Source organism: Saccopteryx bilineata, chromosome 6, assembly GCF_036850765.1.
Source record: "Saccopteryx bilineata isolate mSacBil1 chromosome 6, mSacBil1_pri_phased_curated, whole genome shotgun sequence".
Taxonomy (NCBI): Eukaryota; Metazoa; Chordata; class Mammalia; order Chiroptera; family Emballonuridae; genus Saccopteryx; species Saccopteryx bilineata.
Window position 1 is genome coordinate 194798982 of NC_089495.1, and position 20322 is coordinate 194819303.

The 20322-nt window shown below is 44.6% G+C and overlaps 2 protein-coding genes across 7 annotated transcripts in view; both read left to right on the forward strand.

The window, feature by feature from the left end:
* The first annotated feature begins 544 nt into the window (after window positions 1-544).
* Window positions 545-20322, forward strand: part of LOC136309111 (protein WFDC9-like) — a 29123-nt gene continuing 9345 nt past the window's right edge. Inside the window, exons 1-4 of one of the 3 annotated variants that reach the window (XM_066237185.1) lie at window positions 551-670; window positions 779-852; window positions 4990-5138; window positions 5846-6238. In XM_066237185.1, the coding sequence (XP_066093282.1) occupies window positions 5039-5138; window positions 5846-5979 (234 nt within the window). In that variant the 5' untranslated portion in view covers window positions 551-670; window positions 779-852; window positions 4990-5038 and the 3' untranslated portion in view covers window positions 5980-6238. Of the gene's footprint in view, window positions 853-4989; window positions 5139-5845; window positions 6239-20322 lie in introns of those variants that run through there. The other 2 variants (XM_066237186.1, XM_066237187.1) reach the window with 2 other exon arrangements.
* Window positions 6424-19323, forward strand: LOC136309108 (uncharacterized). 4 transcript variants are annotated; one of them, XM_066237182.1, is made up of 5 exons: window positions 6424-7358; window positions 8423-8500; window positions 13268-13415; window positions 15365-15507; window positions 19167-19323. In XM_066237182.1, the coding sequence occupies exons 1-5, from the start codon at window positions 6951-6953 to the stop codon at window positions 19230-19232; spliced, it is 843 nt and encodes a 280-aa protein (XP_066093279.1). In that variant the 5' UTR covers window positions 6424-6950; the 3' UTR covers window positions 19233-19323. The 4 variants fall into 4 exon arrangements, with proteins under 4 accessions (XP_066093279.1, XP_066093280.1, XP_066093277.1 ...); XM_066237183.1 differs by lacking the exon at window positions 19167-19323 and adding an exon at window positions 16020-16414; XM_066237180.1 differs by lacking the exon at window positions 19167-19323 and having other exon boundaries at window positions 15365-16005.

A 20322-nucleotide genomic window follows, 5' to 3' on the forward strand; every position in this document is an offset into this window, starting at 1 on the left:
ACATGAGCCACCACACATATCCCTGTTCCCGGCCCCCAGTAGCGTGAGGATGTCCTCCCCACAGAAGTGTGCAGGCACGCTGAATAATAATGGTTCATTTTTCATTTAGTATTGGCCAAGGTCAACATTACTGTGGCCAGCACTCTAGTTAAGTCAAGCTGGGCAATGGTGGCTGCTGAGATGAACTATACTTCCCTACTGATGCTAATCACTGGTAATTGGGTAGGAACTTCTGAATTTTTAAAATGTGAAATAAAATGCAAGAATTTTCTTTCTTCCCAAAACATCCTCCGAGACGATGTAGGTTTTAGCTTGAGTTCTACCAACTTAGTTTTCCTTTCCGCTTGAATGCTTAAAAAGTTGGCCCAAGCATCCATGAAGAAACCAGGGCAGCAAGAATAAGCTGGGTGATGAAGCTGATGAGATTTAGAGCAGTTACTACTTACCGAGCGTTTACCACGGTCCAGTAAGAGCGCTCTATGTCTGCATGCGTTATCTCAGTTTCCCCTCCCACTCTCCCAATATCATTATAGCCATTACAAAGATAAAACCCGGGGCCCAGGCACTTTGCTCAAGATTACTCAGTAAGCAACAGAGCAAGGATTCAAACCTAGATCTTACTGACAATAGCATCTGGACTCTTGAACATACTACCGTATTTTTTCATGAGGTATGCCCATGAATCAGCCCTCAAAGCCTCCCATCTCTATAGCTGTGTCTTTTCTCCCCTGGGCCTGGACCCAGCACCTACTCAAAACACGTTCTCTGAAATAACCAGGCACCAGCGGCGGTGCTAGATGAATCAGTAGCAGGAGCAACAGCACAGACTTCATGCTGCTGGAGAGACGGGTGGTGAGTCCTGGCTGAGGGCTGCTGGGTTTGACTGGGTGGTGAGTCCTGGCTGCGGGCTGCTGGGTTTGGCCCGGCACAGCTTAGGGGAGGAGGAGGGAAAGGGAAGGCATGCTGTGGCCCAAATCCAAGCACCTCCCACCACGCCCACTCCAGGACCGGGGACGGGGGAGCATTTCCAAATCTACACCCCTTTCATTCCTCTAAGTTTGACTTTGTTAGGTCTTTCATCTTTCTAGGTCTTGTTAATGTTCTTTCACAAAACTCTCATACTTTTCCCATATTTTTGTTATACTTATTCCTAGGTGCTTGAGTTTTCAAATGAAATTGTAATTAGTATTATAACTCTTCAGTTATTTTTGTTTGTTTGTTGCTAGTGTAGAGAAATGACTTTTGATAATTTTCAATTATTTTCAATAATATAAAATTATACTAGTTTCAGATGTACAGCCAGTGATTAGACATTTGTATAACTTATAGAGTGATCATCCTGATAAATCTAGTACCCACTGGGCATCATACGTAGTTATTACAATATTATTGGCCATATTCCCTGTGCTGTACTTTACATCCCCATGACTATTCTGTAACTACCAATTTGTACTTCTTAATCCCTCCACGTTTTTCACCCCACTGTCCTCCCCTCTGGCAGCCATCAAAATGTCTTCTGTATCTATGAGTCTGTTTCTGTTCTCTTTGTTTATTTCATTTTTTAGATCCCACATATAAGTGAAATCATAGAGCATTTGCCTTTCTCTGTCAGACTTATTTCACTCAACATGATACCCTCTGGGTCCATCCATGTTGTTGCGGAAGGCAAAATGTCATTCTTTTTCATGGCTGAGTCATATAGTTCATTGCATATAGACAATACTTTTTTATATATTCATCTATTGATGGGCACTCAGAGAAATGACTTTTGTATATTGATCTGTAACTAGTTCCCTTGCTAACTTCTCCCATTTTTTAAATCATAATTTTTGGTGCGTGCTTTTCAGTATTCTGTGTAGACAAAAGACAATTGTCATTTGCCAATAATAACTTGTATTTCTCCTCTTTAAACCTTATGCTGTTTAAAAAGGCTCATTATGCAGGCCAGGGACCCCATACATTATTGTATAGAAGTGGGAATAATGCATATTCTTGTCTGATACTCGATTTAAAAAGAAAACTTATGTTTCCCCTTTTAGAATAGAGTCAGCTTTAGTTTTCTCATAAATATCACTTTAGCAGGCTTAGAAAGTTCTCTTTCATTTCTGACATAAGAAAATTTTCACTAATTTATGTGAAATTATACCTATAGTTTTTTCTACATATGTTGAGATAGCATTATTTTGCTCCTGTAATCTGTTAATACATTGAATTACATTTCAGATTTTCCAACATTAAACCATTCTCACATTTCTGCAGTAATCTAACTTAATCATTGTGTACTATCATTTAAAAAAAATTATTGACATGTTAGAGAGAGAAGAATGGAGAGAGAGGCCGGAACATCGACCTGTTCCTGTGTGTGCCCTGACTGGGAATGGACCCCGCAAGCTCTGTGCTTCCAGATGAAGCTCTAACCAACCAAGCCATCCAGCTAGGGCTATTACTATCACTTTTACATCATTTGCCTAGTTTGCTATTTTGAAGGAATTTTACAGCTATGTTCACGAGGGCCTGTAATTCCTTTGTCATACTATCCTTGCCTGGTTTTGAAGCAAGTTCACACTGACCTTACAGAATGTACTGAATGGCAGCCTCCCCCTTTTTAAATCAATTCTTTGGAACTTTTGTGCAAGATAAAGACAATTAGTTACGTGAAGACTTAGTCCCCTCATTTTTCTTGCACAGGTATGTTCATTTACACCTTGTTTTTATTTAGCAATATACCCTGACTTCCCATTTCTTATGGCTGCATTCTGTGCCTCCCTGTGCACACACCAGAGTCATGCCGCCAATCTGCCTTATATGGATACATGGGCATTGATGTATTTTTTTTTTTTTTTGTATTTTTCTGAAGCTGGAAACGGGGAGAGACAGACAGACAGACTCCCGCATGCGCCCAACCGGGATCCACCCGGCACGCCCACCAGGGGCAACGCTCTGCCCACCAGGGGGCGATGCTGTGCCCCTCCGGGGCGTCACTCTGCCACGACCAGAGCCACTCTAGCGCCTGGGGCAGAGGCCAAGGAGCCATCCCCAGTGCCTGGGCCATCTTTACTCCAATGGAGCCTTGGCTGCGGGAGGGGAAGAGAGAGACAGAGAGGAAGGGGGGGGTGGAGAAGCAAATGGGCGCTTCTCCTATGTGCCCTGGCCAGGAATCGAACCCGGGTCCCCTGCACGCCAGGCCGACGCTCTACTGCTGAGCCAACCGGCCAGGGCCGGCATTGATGTATTTTTTAAAAGATTTTGCTATTACAGATATACTTCACTGAAGCCCTGGCTGGTTGGCTCAGCTGTAGAGCATCGGCCTGGCCTATGGAAGTCTCACGTTCAATTCCAGGTCAGGGCACACAGGAGAAGCACAAAGTCAAATAATGCTTCCAGAATATGTTTCTATTCCAGTCAAAGTGAGTCACTCCCTTTCCAAGGAGGAATGGGTCGGATATACTAAACCTGCACCAAGTGGCTGATCTACTTCCTGAGACCTGGCGCTATAGCAGGGGCCCAGCCTCGGGCTGTGCTGCTGTGAGGTTTTGCATTCAGCAAAGCAGTAGCTACATCAGCTTTTGTGTGCATGAGCTTATACTGATGCATAGCCTATATGTCTTGGTCATCGTGTCCACTGTACTCATGGGCCCATTGGCATTGATGTGGTTAAGGACAGAATCTGGCTTACATTAACTGGCTAAGACATCTGGTATACTCAGGTGTATCCTTCTGTTAGAGTTCTAAGAGGCTGTGTAGTACCGCCATTCTTTCCATGTCTTCTTGTAGTGTCTCTCTCTCTGATATATTGATTATTAATTATATAACATATATTTTGTTATATTAATTATAATTAATGTATAAATAAATCAGAAAATATGTGTGTAATATATATACTTTCTAAAAGCTTTAAGATATAATTGATAGGCTACATACAATATATAATATAGTAAGACATAATAATATATACTTGTTATATTGTAGTAAAGCTGGAAAATACATGTAAATCTTAGTAAATACATGTATATCAGAGTAAAGCTGGAAAATGTATAGTATATATGATATATATTTATATTAGGTTCTCTTTATTAAGAAATAATTGACATATAACATTATGTCAGCTTCAGGTGTACAACATGTTAATTTGATACATGTATATATTGCAAAATGATTACCAACATAGTGTTATCTAATACTTTCATCATGTCACAGCATCATTATTATGTTTTTGTGTGCAGTGAGAACATTTAAGATCTGCTCTCTTGCCTGACCAGGCAGTGGCACAGTGGATAGAGCGTAGGACTGGGATGCGGAGGACCCAGGTTTCAGACCCCGAGGTCTCCAGCTTGAGTGCGGGCTCATCTGGTTTGAGCAAAGCTCACCAGCTTGGACCCAAGGTCGCTGGCTTGAGCAAGAGGTTACTCAGTCTGCAGTAGCCACACGGTCAAGGCACATATGAGAAAGCAATCAATGAACAACTAAGGTGTCACAACGAAAAACTGATGATTGATGCTTCTCATCTCTCTCTGTTCCTGTCTGTCTGTCCCTATCTGTTCCTCTCTCTGACTCTCTCTCTGTCTCTGTAAAAAAAAAAAGATCTCCTCTCTTAGCAACTGCCTGCGCCTGGGCACTCCTTGTTCTACTTCCTGTCTCCATTGCATATACGTAGCACATTTTATCCACTCATCCGATGATGAACTTAGTTTTTGTTTCCATATATTTTTACACAGGTAATGTTTTAGCTTTTATTTTTATGTAAATTAGTATGTAATTAGAATAGAGAAAATATTCTCATTTTCAGGAAAAAGATTCTGTTCGCAAAAGGAGAGGGTCAGTTATGTGACAGGAAGGGCAGTCTCTGCAGAAGCCCAAGTCCCCCACAGAACAGGCCATGGAAGGGGCAGGCTCAGGGAGGAACACGGACTCCTTGCCCTGCCCTGGCCTGGCCAGTGGAGGCGGGGAGGAGCCCAGGATGACCTTTCCTTCCTTCCCTCCTCACGCCAGCATTCCCGGAGTCTGTGCCAGACTTAGAGCTCACTGCTCTGGCAGAACCATGCCAGCCCGGGCTCTGCTGCCCGCCCTGCTCCTCTGTGTCCTGCTGCTGCTGCAGGCCCAGGGAGGGCCCCGTAAACGTAATCGGAACAAGATGCAGAGTAGGTGATGTGCTGGGGGCAAGGGGGGGAGAGGGGCTGTGTCCAGCTAAGGAGGACCTGGGGATTGGAACCTTTCAGCACACCCTGCTCTGACCAAAGCACTATGACGGCTCTGTGTCCTCCTGCCCCGTGGCCCTCCAGCCCCTTCAGCTGGCCCTGGGACTAGTGAAGGGGGCGGAGGGCAACCTACATCTTTTTATCCTTCATTCCAAAAATCTAGAGACATATGATACCGACAGTAGTGGAAGGTGCAGAGTTGAGAATCAGATGGGCAAACGAAACAACTCTTCTTTGATGCACATATGTGACTGGTCAACATCTAGAGATGTTTACGGGAGATCTAGAATGAGAGGACATGGGAAAGCAACTTTTGGGGTGTCTCAGGCTGCTCTGAGTTCTCAGAGTCAGAGTGTAGATTCTACGGGTGTGACCCACCAAATCCATGACTAATAGGAGAAGGAGTCCCGGCTGCAGGAGTATGGAGAAGGTCCAGGAAGCCCAGGCACTGAGCTCTATTGGTGGGAATGGGGGTAATGGATTGAATACTGTCAATCACCAGGATTTGGCTGGAGGCAGAAAGTGAGTTCCCCGAAAAGTCCAAGAATATCATGAATGGGACCTGGGTTCTGGAGTCAAGAGGAAACTTCACACTTGAGTGGAGTGTTCTGTGTGGCCTTGATCCACCGACCCTGCTCTTGCTTTCTCAGGGTTCAAGGCCTGTGAGAAGCGGCCCAGCGTGTCTCTCTGTAGCAACCACTGTTCATATTTCCTAAAGTGTTCAAAATCAAACACCATATGCTGCTCCACCTTCTGCGGGAATGTCTGCATGAGCCTCCTGTGAGTGGGAGAGGGGCCTGGGCTGTGCATTCTGCTCACCTAACCCTCTATTTAACTCTGTGCCTGAGACCAAAGCACAAGGACCTCAAATCCGAGGCACAGAGGTGTCAACCTCCCCACTCTCTGGACGGCTTACTCCTGTCGAATAAACCAGAACAAATGCCCAAGGAACTGCCTAGCGTCTCCCAGTGCCTGCGATCATCGATCATTGAGAACCCTGTGCAGACCCCAGCGTGCCCCGCCCCTCTAGGCCCAGGGCCCTGGTCCCTGTCCCCTTGTCGTGCTTCTCTGCTTTCTCCCCCCAGTGGCCCACGCAGCCGGCCAGGCCCTGGGGCTCAGCGCCCTGGCTGCTCTGCTCACTGAACCAGTCCTACCGGGGGAAGAGCTGCTCACGTGTGGCATCCCCCAGTGCTACAGAGACATCCAGACCATACAGCCAGAAGGGCCAAGTCAACCAGGAGTTCGGTGGAGACTAAACCCTGGGGCACAGAGGGGGAGGCCCCAAGGAGGCCTCTTCTTAAACTTGGTCCATCCCTCTTCCTGTCTCCCTGTTCTCCTTGGAAAATTCAGTCAGTGTCTCTTTACAATGAAGAAGATGAATCCCAGAGAAGATAAGTAACATGCCCAGGGGCAAAGAGAGTGAGAGACCATTCACAATCTGGTTAGAGGAGGGCTTTCCGCTCAACTCCCTGCTCGCTTCTTCTCCACTGTGGCGAGACCATAGGGACAGAAGTGAGTGCCTGTGCCAACCCCATAGTGTGGCCACTCTTACCATGGGGTCTGGGCGGGGCTACTAGTACCTGAGACTCAGTGCCTTCCATTAACTGAGTGCTCCCAACCTTTCCCAAGCTCTCCTCCTTATGGCCTCATTCACTCTTTCTTTTTAATCCAGAGGGAAGCCACGGGGTGGGGGAATTGTGATTCCAAGGTGGTTCCATTGTGATGTAGCCAAGGGTTAATCGGCACAGGTCGGCTATGAGTCTTGTCCATGGTCTCATGGTGAAACAGGAAATTAATAACTCGGTGCAGGCTCCCTATCTGTGTAATCACAATTCCTCTGAAATGGTCCTGGGGCTGGATCCAGGGACCGAGTCATGTGTGGCCAATCGGGACACATGGTCAGGTGTGGAGCTCTCAGGCGGGCAGGCCACGCTGAAGGTAGGTGTGCAGTGTGACGCTCCGGCCCAGCGCTTCCCGCTGGGCATCAGTGAGAAGACATCGGGGAGGAAACCTGCGTCCATCAGGCCAGAGCCTGACCCACCCTGGGAGCATCACAGGCCTCCTGGGGTTGAGGATCTTCTCCACCTGGACGAGGAGCTGCCCTTGGACAAGGGTCCTCGGCAGAGAGCTCAGGACCAGCCACCGGCACGGACATCACTGGAGGTAGGTTGGCGGGAAGGGGTGCTCTGCAGAAGTTCTTAGTTGGTGCCTCCTCAGAGAAGCTCATTCTCCAAGTGTCTTCCCAGAGCTTGGCCATGCCTCAAACACCCTAGGAGAGACTATTAAGAGAGGCAAGGTTACCAGCCTCGGTCCACATAGGGAATGACCTCCCACGTCCACGTCCAGTGCTCCCTACCGTGTGGGTGCACTATGGGTGCACGCTGACCTATTCTTTGCCCCTGGAATGAGCACCACAGACAGTGAACTTTACTGGAAACAGTTGTTCTTTTTCCTTGTGATAACTGGTGCCCTGAATGTGTTCCAGAGAGTTCTCTGGACAATTCACCCTACTCTATAGACCTCAGACTCCACCTAAATAGATTTACCTTTTCTTTTCCAACATGGATGCTTTTTATTTCTTTTTCTTCCCTAATTGTTCTAGCTAGACCTTCTAGTATTATGTTGAATAAAAGTGGTGAGAGCAGCATCCTTCTCTTCCTGCTTTTATAGAAAAAGGTTTTAGTCTCTCACCGTTAATTATGATGTTTGCTGTGACCTTTTCAAATCTTAACTTATTGGAATAGTGTCCTTCTATCTACCCCTATTTTATTGAGTGTTTTTATTATGAACGGCTGCTGTAATTTGTGAAATTTTTTTCTGCATCTATTGAATGATCACATGGTGTGTTTTTGTGTGCATTCTGATAGTGTGGTATATTACATCAATTGATTTTTGAGTGTTGAACCATTCTTGCATTTCAGGAATAAAAATCACTTCATCATGAAGTATAAATTTTTAATGTGCCACTTAATTCAGTTTGCTGAATTCCACAGTGCCTTGCTTCTACCCATATTACCTAAAGCAAAATAAATAAATAAATAAATAAATAAATAAATAAATAAATAGGAAATACTCCTTGAACAGGAATACAGTGACAATCTGTACACATCCGGTCTGGCCGGGGGCAGAACTCACTGATCTGTGGCAGCCAGAACTATTATCACATACTGAGTCTTTGAAACCTGTTCTGTGCACTGTCGTGCCCCCTCACCCCCCACCCTATGCAGGGGCTCATGGTTTGCAGCGGCCAGGAAGAACCATCAGTGAAACAGTCACCAGCACTTCCGACCCGAATATCTTCAAAGGTAGGTGGGTATCAGAGTCCTGGTTGTAAGTGTGAGCCTGAAAACTCTTTCATTTGTGGCTTTCCTGGATGAGTTCCCTGTTCAAATCAGGTGCCCACATCATGCCAACACTATTCCCTTATAGAAGAAATTATTGTCCTTATTATTCAAATGGAAAAACTGAGACAGAGGAAAATGACATGGTTGGGTACCATGTCCCTTCTTATGTGATACCCTGAGAAGGACGCTATGTATTTCCACTGTGAATACATAGCTTGAGTCTAATCATGATGAAATCTCAGATAACCTCCAAATAAGAAATGTAGAATTAAAGGAAAAGATTGGCCGTGTTTGTATTTGGAGCATTCAAGAATGTCCATGTCATAACAGACAAAGGACATTATTGGGTAAAATTATAAGACAGAATATTGATGGTAGATGAAAGTATAAAAGGATATTTTATTAATGTTAAATTTAGTAAAGATGACAGTTGAACTATGATCATGTAAGAGAATGTCCCTTTTGTTCTTGCAGAAGTACTATTCCTAAATAAGGGCCATGATATACGGCACTCTCAAATTGTATAGAATATATATGTATATGTATGTATGTGTATATATATTATATATATATGAGAGAGTACATATAAATATATATATTTGTTAGAGAAGGTATTTAGGGGAAAGTTCTTAAAATAGGTGAATCTGAGCAAATGCTATTCAGATGCTCTTTGTACTATTCTTACTCTTGTAACTTTGAAATTATTTCCAAACAACCATTTTAAAATAATTAAAAGAAAACCCATCTAAAAGGTCCATGTGCCTCAAATTTTATTTTCCTATTTTATTTTTTTCACATAAGCCAAGAGGAGAATAGTTTAGTCTTTCTAAAGAGTTTTGCACCTTTTAAAATGTCTCTAGGTATCATGCCTGCTTTGAGCATTAGGAGATTTCAACCAAAGTAGGTAGGTTATCTTCTGCTTGGTGGAAAACATCAATGCAAAAATAAAGACTTTGGAAGAAAATTGGTCACTTGTGGGGAAAAAGACAATTATTCCTTTGTGACTATTATTCCTAGTATCCAGACTCCTTTGTTTTTGCTTCTTTCCTTCTTTACTGTTTGGCTTAGAAGCGTGAAGCACTGGTCAGAAGTGAGAGAGGACTGGGGGAAGAAATTTTTTGAACAGTACTTAACCCTTCTTCCAGAGGGGTTTGAGATAGGCAGTATTCTTCACCCAGGACTTTCAGATCAACACATTTGGGCTCTGAAACTAATAATGCATTTAACTAAATTTTAGTTGCAAGCAAGTTCCCAATAATGTTTATTTTCAGATATCTTATAATTAATGGGAAAATATTAACCCCAACTCTTACCACTAGTGAGCTGCCTAAAATAATAGCAACCTATTGTTTTGCATATTGTTCCAGTTCCTAGACTCTCTTATTTTTTTTCTCCTTCACATTGATCTCCATCTATTATTGCGTATTTCTTTCCTGTATCTTGTTATTGGGTGTCCCTTGTACTAGAATATAAGCTTTATGAAGGCAGGGGTTTTGCTAGCTTTGTTCATTATCATAGTCTCAGGGCTTAGAATAGTGCCTCGTTTATAGTAGTCACTTAATAGAAGTACTTGTGGGACAAATAAATTTAGGACAGACAAATAAAGGATAGAATCTCACCTACTCATTGGAATTAATTCCAAATAGGTTAAACAGTTAAAAAAAAAAAAGACTACAATGAAGTCAATAAAATTAAATAACTTTCACTCCTCTGGAGGAGAATAGAGTTTGAGCTTAATAATAATAATAGCCAACATTTATTTTGCATATTCTATGTGCCAAGTCAAATACTCAGTGCTACGTATATTCAACATTTGCAATGTGGATACTAATATTACCCCATATTACAGATGGGGAAAACTGAGGCTCTGAAGAATTAGGTGCTTGGCCAATCACATAAGTTATAATAAGATAAATATGTTAGGGTTGGGTTTCAAGCCCACATTTCTCCAACTTCAGTGTCCTTTTTTTTTTTTTTTTTTTTTTAAGATTTTACATATTGATTTTAGAGAGAGGAGAGAGAGAAAGGGAGGGTGGAGAGGAACAGGAAGAGGAGCATGAACTTGTAGTAGTTGCTTCCTGTATGTGCCTTGACTGGGCAAGGCTAGGGTTTCGAACTGGTGACCTCTGCATTCCAGGCTGATGTTTTATCTACTGTGTCACCAGAGGTCGGGCAGTGCCCACCTTTTGTTCTTTGCCCCATACTATACCTACTTTCTTCAGTGTGGTAACAAGTGGGAGAGAATTTCCCTCTCATGGCGAGACAAGATGTGTATCCTGTTAGTAGAATAAGCCAATTTTAATGGAGAATAAACTGGTAAAAACTACCTGGGATTTGAGATAGGCAGTATTCTTCACCCAGCACTTTCAGATCACTACATTGGGCTCTGAAACTAATAATGCATTTAACTAAATTTTAGTTGCAAGCAAGTTCCCAATAAGGTTTATTTTCAGATATCTTATAATTAATGGGAAAATATTAATATGTGTAAAAATTAATATGTTGGGAAAATATTTACGGGAGACTTGTCCATTGTCTCATTTAAGTGTATTCAGAAGGGCTCCTCCTTCCGCTGCCTCTGTAGCGCTTCGGTATAAATAGAATGTGACTTTGTTAGAGATAATGCCTAACTTTAGAACATAGAAAAATGTCTAAGCCCATGCAATAGTCAAAGCACTGAGCTTGAATTAAAGTTGTGGGCTTCCCCCACACCTATAAACCTGCAATTGGGGAAGGGTGCTCAGTTTCCCCTCTCCTCTTCTCCCGCAGTGGGTTAAGTGCCGTTTTGGAGGCAGAGGAGGGAGAAAAGGTAATGGAGTTTAGACAGTTCTTTTTGGCAGGTCACACTGTACCTTTGTCTTTGTGCTTTCTGGCTTGGTATTTCTTAAAACGCACTGTGTTGTGGGTGGTTTCCTGGGTTCTTTGAATCTCTCCACAACCCAACTGATGGAAGTTTCTCAGCTGTGGTTCTCTTGAGATAGCTGAATCCAGCTCCCTTCTGGCTGGTCTATTGTGACTCCTTTCCTAGACCCTACAGATCTGGCTACTCACTTTCTACTTCCCTTTGCTGAGGTCCCAGGGTCCCCTCACCCTCAGGCAGCCTGCCTGAAATAATCTGGCATAAACCCACACTGGCTCAAAATTAGTGCTAGCTGTAGCCTCCTTCCTAGGACCATGGGTCACTTCGGCCAGCCTCTTAGGCTTTTGCGTTCTCAGGTGTGACTAAGACACCTGCCTACTGTGTCTCCCCAAACCCTTGGAGCACAGAGTTCAGGGGGAGGTATCGTTAAAGCCTTTCCGGTGACTTAGAATTAAGGGAGCACAATGTTCTTTAAAGAAAATCTGCTCAGGCCCTGGCCGCTCTCAGCGGTAGAGCATCGGCCTGGCGTGTAGAAGTCCCCGGGCTCGATTCCCGGCCAGGGCACACAGGAGAAGCGCTCATTTGCTTCTCCACCCCTCCCCCTCTCCTTCCTCTCTGTCTCTCTCTTCCCCTCCTGCAGCCGAGGCTCCATTGGAGCAAATATGGCCCGGGTGCTGGGGATGGCTCCTTGGCCTCTGTCCCAGGCACTAGAGTGGCTCTGGTCGCGGCAGAGCGATGCCCCGGAGGGGCAGAGCATTGCCCCCTGGTGGGCAGAGCGTCGCCCCCTGGTGGGCGTGTCGGGTGGATCCCAGTCGGGCACATGCGGGAGTCTGTCTGTCTCTCCCAGTTTCTAGCTTCAGAAAAATACAAAAAAAAAAAAAAAAAAATCTGATCAAAGATCTCCTCCCTAAAAATGTCAAATTCCTGACCACTTTCCACTTTTAAAACAGGTAAAGGTTTTAAGCGTCCCTTAACTATTTTTCCCCCACCTTTCTCTCTCTTTTTAGAAGCCCTACAAGATGATCTGTCTCACAGGTCTTGGCTAAAACTTTCATTTAATATAATGTTACAAATTTTAAAATAAAAGTCCTGATGTATAACAGCAAGCTTGGTATGATTTCAGTTTCATAAAAACAATTCCTCCCTGGCTGGCATCAGCCCAGCATGTGGAAGTCCCAGGTTCAATTCCAGGTCAGGGCACACAGGAGAAGCAACCATTTGCTTCTCTACCCCTCTCCCTCTTTTTTCTCTCTCTCTCTTTCCTCTTCTCCTGCATCCATGGCTCGAATGGTTTGAGCAAGTTGGCCCTGAGTGCTGAGGATGGCTCCATGGCCTTGCCTCAGGCACTAAAATGGCTTAGTTGCTGAGCAATGGAGCAGCAGCCCAGATAGGCAGAGCATCACCTGGTAGAGGGCTTGCTGGGTGGACCCTGATCCAGGCACATGTGAGAGTCTGTCTATGCCTTTCTGCCTCTCACTTAATAATTAAAAAAAATTCATATTCATAAATATGCACATTTAAAGAGAGAATAGCATATACCAATAGAGTGGGATCACTGGAAATATCTCATTGTCTTCTTTGTACTGTTTTAGTGTTTTAAGAGTTTTTCACGCAGAATTGGTACAATCTTTTGCTCAAGAGAAGGCAACACATTTTTTAAAGGGACAGCAAAACATCAAAAAAATATTTTTTTCTGTAAAAGGAAGGCACGAAGTGTGAGATGCCCTTTTAGCAGTGTTTACCTGAGGTGTGTGCCTGTTGCTAGGTGGGTAAAGGGCAAGGAGGAATAATTAGAAGACAAATTGTAAAGAAATTCTATAAGCACTTCCTCTTGCTTTATAACTCTGTTTATATCTCTTGATCTCTAGAAGCAGTGGGAAGAAAAAAAGAATCTGACAACATATATTCAGACACATGTGGTCGGCACCATGAAGCTCTGGATATCTCTACTCATGACATCCCTGTGTATGGTGCTATTGTCCGTGCTGGGAGAAATTAAGGAAAGACCAGGCAAAGGTGACGAGGCTGGGTTGGGGACAGAAAGGGGGAGGTTGCTGTACTTGTTTCTGGACCAGTGAAGGGGTATTATTGTGTCTGGTACAGCGGATTCAGGCCTCACCTTCTCAGATCATCTGTTGGAGAACTACAATCTTTTTATGCACAGAGATGTGAGAAATTCCAAGGCTGAGGTCCTTTAATGCTTCCTCTTCCAACCTTGAAAGTGGCAATGAGTATGTCTGGCCTGTGGTGGCACAGTGGATAGAGCATCGACCTGAAACATTGAGGTTGCCAGTTTGAAACCCTGGGCTTGCCTGGTAAATATGACAAGCAACCAATGAACAACTAAAGTAAAGCAACTATGAGTTGATACTTCTTGCTTCCACCCCCCCCTTCCTCCTTCTGTAACATTAATAAGTAAAATCTTAAAAAAAGTTGGCAATGACTATTTGTCCACTTTTATACACACTCTGGAGGCTATAAGAATATCTTTTTTCCCCATGTCAGGCTATTTTTTTTTTTTTTTTTGTATTTTTCTGAAGCTGGAAACGGGAGGCAGTCAGACAGACTCCCGCATGTGCCTGACTGGGATCCACCCGGCACGCCCACCAGGGGGCGATGCTCTGCCCATCCGGGGCGTCGCTCTATCCCGACCAGAGCCACTCTAGCGCCTGGGGCAGAGGCCAAGGAGCCATCCCCAGCGCCCGGGCCATCTTTTGCTCCAATGGAGCCTTGGCTGCAGGAGGGGAAGAGAGAGACAGAGAGGAAGGAGAGGGGGAGGGGTGGAGAAGCAGATGGGCGCTTCTCCTGTGTGCCCTGGCTGGGAATTGAGCCCGGGACTCCTGCACACCAGGCCGACGCTCTACCACTGAGCAAACCGGCCAGGGCCATCAGGCTTTTTTTTTGTGGAGGGTGGGGGATGCAATAATACAGAGCTGTTGTATCTTTCTATAGCTCTGTGTCCTAGCTGAGTATGTTTCTTAATATACACCTTTCGTTTTAGTTGTAGGATCTTTCAGCATGTGAAAAGACAGAAAAGAGACATGAGTCTTCAGTGGAGCAGAGTTGAGGGCCATGCTTTAAGAAAAAAAGAATCAGGGGCCCTGGCCGGTTGGCTCAGTGGTAAAGTGTTGGCCTGGCGTGCAGGAGTCCCAGGTTTGATTTCCAGCCAGGGCACACAGGAGAAGTGCCCATCTGTTTCTCCACCCCTCCCCCTCTCCTTCCTCTCTGTCTCTCTCTTCCCCTCCCGCAGCCAAGGCTCCATTGGAGCAAAGTTGGCCTGGGCGCTGAGGATGGCTCCATGGCCTCTGCCTCAGGTGCTAGAATGGCCCTGGTTGCAACAGAGCAACGCCCCAGATGGGCAGAGCATCGCCCCCTGGTGGGCGTGCCGGTGGATCTCGGTCGGGCGCATGCGGGAGTCTGTCTGACTGCCTCCCAGTTTCCAACTTCAGAAAAAAAGAAAAAAAGAAAAAAAGAATCAATGGAGGGGGTGGCCAAGAAAATTGAGTGAAAGAGAAGAATTTGAAGAGAGGCTGAGTTACAAAGGCAGGGTCAGCAAGGAGGGAAAAAAAGGAAGAGAATCTACTCCTTACTCTCTGTCTAGCTCCCCACACTGTGAAATTGGCATGATTTTGAAGCTGGAGGATATCTCAGGCTTGGAGATCTCCTGTTATGTAAATGGAGATCATATAGGAGGGCCCTTGAAGCCTGGAAGTATACAGAAGTCCTATCTCTAGAATGCTCAAAGAGGGCCCAGAGATCTACAACACAGGTAGGACCTGTGGGAGCAGAGAAGGCAAGAGTATCAGTGAGGATGCAATAAAGAGGCTCAGGAAAGGGATTTTCTTAGACGGCAGATAAATACCTTGATGGGCACTTGGGCTTGGATTCTGAGAAGGATTGTTAAGCTTATGAAGGGCATCTCTCCCCATGCTTGTTAACCTCTTACAGTTTCATCTCCATTTCAGGGAATAAAGAGCTCATTGAGGAGTGCTGGGGAGATCCAAACGTCAACGAATGTTCCAAGAAGTGCTCTAAAAGCTTTAAATGTGTAAACGTAAATTACACATGCTGCTGGACCTACTGTGGAAACATCTGTTGGAAAAGGAGAGTGAGTTGGGAGATGTGTGCTTGGCCATGTGTCTTTGCTGATTCTCACTCTCTTCTCAGATTCTGTTATTCCTAAACAGAGGACAGATGCACCCCAAATCCTAGGCATAAAAAATGGAAGAAGACAATATATTCTAAACCTGGAAAGCAATTCACTGCAAATAAACGAAGACACATTGCTTCTTTCATTATAGAATCCATGCCTGTGCTGTCCCCATTATATTACTCAACAGTTTGCTCTTTTTCTAATTTTCATCCAGATTTCTAACCATTGTCTCTTAGTCAAACCTTTCCATGAACCCTTTTGGCTCAGCTAGGCCCCAGATTTCTACTTTTCTCTGTTCAGTCAACCAATACCACACTTATTACCCACTCAGAACTGGACAATTCCTATTGTTTCATAAAGTATCCCTGTCTTATGGTCTGGTAGGATGGGTAATATTAAGCTTGGGAATGAATAGCTATTTCTCAGAGTTCCCTAGCATCTTAACATCTAACATTTTTCTCTTGCAGAAAATCTACGAAAGAATGCTAAAACTATGACCTGTTACCTGGAATACCAGTTAGTTCTCATTGAAGGCTGGGCAGGGGTAAATCCTTGACAAATAAACTCGCTTGCCAACAATAGCCGTTGGCTCTAGTCTACTCCAAGCCACTGTTGATTGCATTATAACCCCCAGATGGTTTTTGTTCTACAATGCACATAAGCGTCCAACACTTTCTTCCCCATCTGATGACCTTAGAACTGACAGGCTAATCTCGTGGGCTTCACAGAATTGAAGTTTATTTCTCAGATGTCACTTTAATGTGAGTAACTGACAAGCAGCCCTTTCCTTTGGTTTTTCAGAGAGCAGGTCTCTGGTAAATTGGTTTATCACAGGATATGGGTAAATAATTCTAAAATGATTTTATACAAAGAGAGCGGAAATGAGGATGGAAAGAGACTTTGCTTGGGCTGGAGGGTACACGATGCAGTGTGGAGACTGTATTATAGTGAGTTGTACACCCATATGGTTTTGTGAACCAATTCATCCTCATCAATTCAGTTAATACAAATACATTAAAAATAAACATATAAATAAAATAAAAAATAAAATGACCTTACGTATATACAAGATTAAACAAATAAGTAAATAAATGGAAGGTGATAGGAGCCAGGTTTCTAACTGCCAGAGAAAAGAAGCCCTGACCTGTGGTGGTGCAGTGGATAAAGCATTGACCTGGAAATGCTGAGGTCGCTAGTTCGAAACCCTGGGCTTGCTTGGTCAAGGCACATATGGGAGTTGATACTTCCTGTTCCTCCCCCCCCCTTCTCTCTCTCCTCTCTCTCTCTCTCCTTTCTAAAATGAATAAATAAAATAAAACAAAACAAAACAACAACAACAACAAAAAAGAAGTTATAAATAAGCAAAGAAAGAATGTTAGAATGAACTCTGGGGTTCTCCTAGACATCAATATGAACTTGAGTTTAGTTTAATCTACATACAGATAGAAGTAATTATAAACATGTATATACAGAGATTAGTTACACATACTTATTTTTCCTAGCTATGCCTGCTGAAAGGGTCTAGAAGTAGTGATACCACAGGAGCAATAAGCACACCAAGAGCCCAAATCTTGGTTTCTAAACACCATTTTTCAATCAATGAGCCAAAGCTTCTTAGGGAAATGGCAAATTCTAGAACTAGCTTCCAAAATACAAAGTGAGACTGGGGCATGTTTTAGGGTCAGAAAGGAGATACCCAAAATTTAAAATGGTGGGGAAACAGGAACCAACCTGAAAGAGCTCACAAAGCTGAGAACAAGTTGAATATAAAACTGTTACTGCTGGTCTGTTACATAAAAATGTTACAAAGTTGGCCTGACCAGGCGGTGGCGCAGTGGATAGAGCGTTGGACTGGGATGCGGAGGACCCAGGTTCAAGACCCTGAGGTTGCCAGTTTGAGCACGGGCTCATCTGGTTTGAACAAAGCTCACCAGCTTGGACACAAGGTCGTTGGCTCGAGCAAGGGGTTACTCAGTGTGCTAGAGCCCCATGGTCAAGGCACATATGAGAAAGCAATCAATGAACAACTAAGGTGTCACAACGAAAAAAAATGTTACAAAGTTGATGGGAAAACAGCAGACAACTTCAATGTAAAAGTACTATTAAAGAAAACGAAACATGAAAATGGAAACATCTCTTGAAAAAGTTCTCTCAAATGGGTAATACAACATTACAACTTTAATTAAAATATTTATAAACAAATATTTTGACATATGAAAAATACCTTGTATCAGACATTTAAAATTTAGCACAAAACCCCAGGAAGGTATAAGGAGTTGACAGAACATTAAAAAAAATTGAAGAAAGGGATAAAAGCCATCTTAGAAATAAAAGAGGCGTTAAGAAAAAGAATGAAAAAAGCAAGAAGACCAAAAATAAAATGTAAAAAGTAAAAACAATGAGAGATAAATAAAGAAGACTGGCAAAGAAAATCTAAATATATAATAACTGAAATTTTTCAAAAAGAAAAGTAGCAAATGTTAACAACTCCAATCCAAGAGAACTTTCTGTAAATAAAAGAAATCCTGAATCAACATAAATGACCATTACATGTCTGGCAACAATGACCCAGAAGAGTCTTGGAAATCAGATGTTTGATGCCTGCTAACTTAGAGTCTTCCTTCTACCTTCTCACACCCTCTCACCAATGATTTTCAGGAAGTGAACTCTTCCCAGCCTAAGACACAGGACACTACATTACCTGATGGGTATGCTCTCAGAGAATGCAATTTTAATGGTAGAATTTTAAACTCAGGAATAACTTCCTATGGATAGAGGCTTCCTTGAAACCTGCCTGTCATACCCATTCTAATATTTTTGGGCCAAAGTGCATTTCTAGGTGGTAGATACTGCACTCAGCACCTTAACCCCAACTTTTGCATTCCACATAACTTCCTGTGGCTTCTTAACTAGGCATTCTGAGTTTGTAATGACCCAGACAACTACCAGATGTAGGGTGGGGCACCCTTTGCCAATGAAGGCATGACTATGAGCCCACCTGTGAGTACTGGGGGAAGCCAGAAGATGGAAACCAGGCAGGGGTTGACCAACATCATGATGTGCAACATGGGAGATACTTCTGGAGTACGCCCACCTGCACTGACATAAGGAAGAAGCAGGTCTGGAGCACGAGAAGGGAACAAATAACGCAAAACCCATGGCAACCATGAGACTAAGTGTTCTGCAGACTGAGTGAGATTTAAGATTACGGAGACCCAGATCATGGCAGAATGTGCATGAGACTCAAGGTCTTCCAGGGGTCCTCTTTCTCTTCTCTACCTGACATAGAGGCATAGAGCTGTTCCAATAAGACAGAATGTGCAGTGATGTCCAGGCAAGCATTCCTTCCGGCCATAGCATTCTAGGTGCCGTCTGTGCAGTTCACGTAGCATTGTGGAGTGTCCAAGAACTCTCTGGAACACAAGTCAGGGCACCAGTTATCACAAAGAACAAGTGTTTCCAGTATAATTCTTGGCCCACAGTGCTCATTCCAGGGGCAAAGAATAGGTCAGCGTGCACCCATAGTGCACCCACACGGTAGGGAGCACTGGACGTGGATGTGAGAGGTCATTCCCTATGTGGACCGAGGCTGGTAACCTTGCCTGTCTTAATAGTCTCTCCTAGGGTGTTTGAGGCATGGCCGAGCTCTGGGAAGACACTTGGAGAGTGAGCTTCTCTGAGGAGGCACCAACTAAGAACTTCTGCAGAGCACCCCTTCCCGCCAACCTACCTCCAGTGATGTCCGTGCCGGTGGCTGGTCCTGAGCTCTCTGCCGAGGCCCCTTGTCCAAGGGCAGCTCCTCGTCCAGGTGGAGAAGATCCTCAACCCCAGGAGGCCTGTGATGCTCCCGGGGTGGGTCAGGCTCTGGCCTGATGGACGCAGGTTTCCTCCCCGATGTCTTCTCACTGATGCCCAGCGGGAAGCGTGGACCAGAGCGTCACACTGCACACCTACCTTCAGCGTGGCCTGCCCGCCTGAGAGCTCCACACCTGACCATGTGTCCCGATTGGCCACACATGACTCGGTCCCTGGATCCAGCCCCAGGACCATTTCAGAGGAATTGTGATTACACAGATAGGGAGCCTGCACCGAGTTATTAATTTCCTGTTTCACCATGAGACCATGGACAAGACTCATAGCCGACCTGTGCCGATTAACCCTTGGCTACATCACAATGGAACCACCTTGGAATCACAATTCCCCCACCCCGTGGCTTCCCTCTGGATTAAAAAGAAAGAGTGAATGAGGCCATAAGGAGGAGAGCTTGGGAAAGGTTGGGAGCACTCAGTTAATGGAAGGCACTGAGTCTCAGGTACTAGTAGCCCCGCCCAGACCCCATGGTAAGAGTGGCCACACTATGGGGTTGGCACAGGCACTCACTTCTGTCCCTATGGTCTCGCCACAGTGGAGAAGAAGCGAGCAGGGAGTTGAGCGGAAAGCCCTCCTCTAACCAGATTGTGAATGGTCTCTCACTCTCTTTGCCCCTGGGCATGTTACTTATCTTCTCTGGGATTCATCTTCTTCATTGTAAAGAGACACTGACTGAATTTTCCAAGGAGAACAGGGAGACAGGAAGAGGGATGGACCAAGTTTAAGAAGAGGCCTCCTTGGGGCCTCCCCCTCTGTGCCCCAGGGTTTAGTCAACACTAAACTCCTGGTTGACTTGGCCCTTCTGACTGCGCGGTCCAGATGTTCTCTGTAGCACTGGGGGATGCCACACGTGAGCAGCTCTTCCCCTGGGAGGACTGGTTCAGTGAGCAGAGCAGCCAG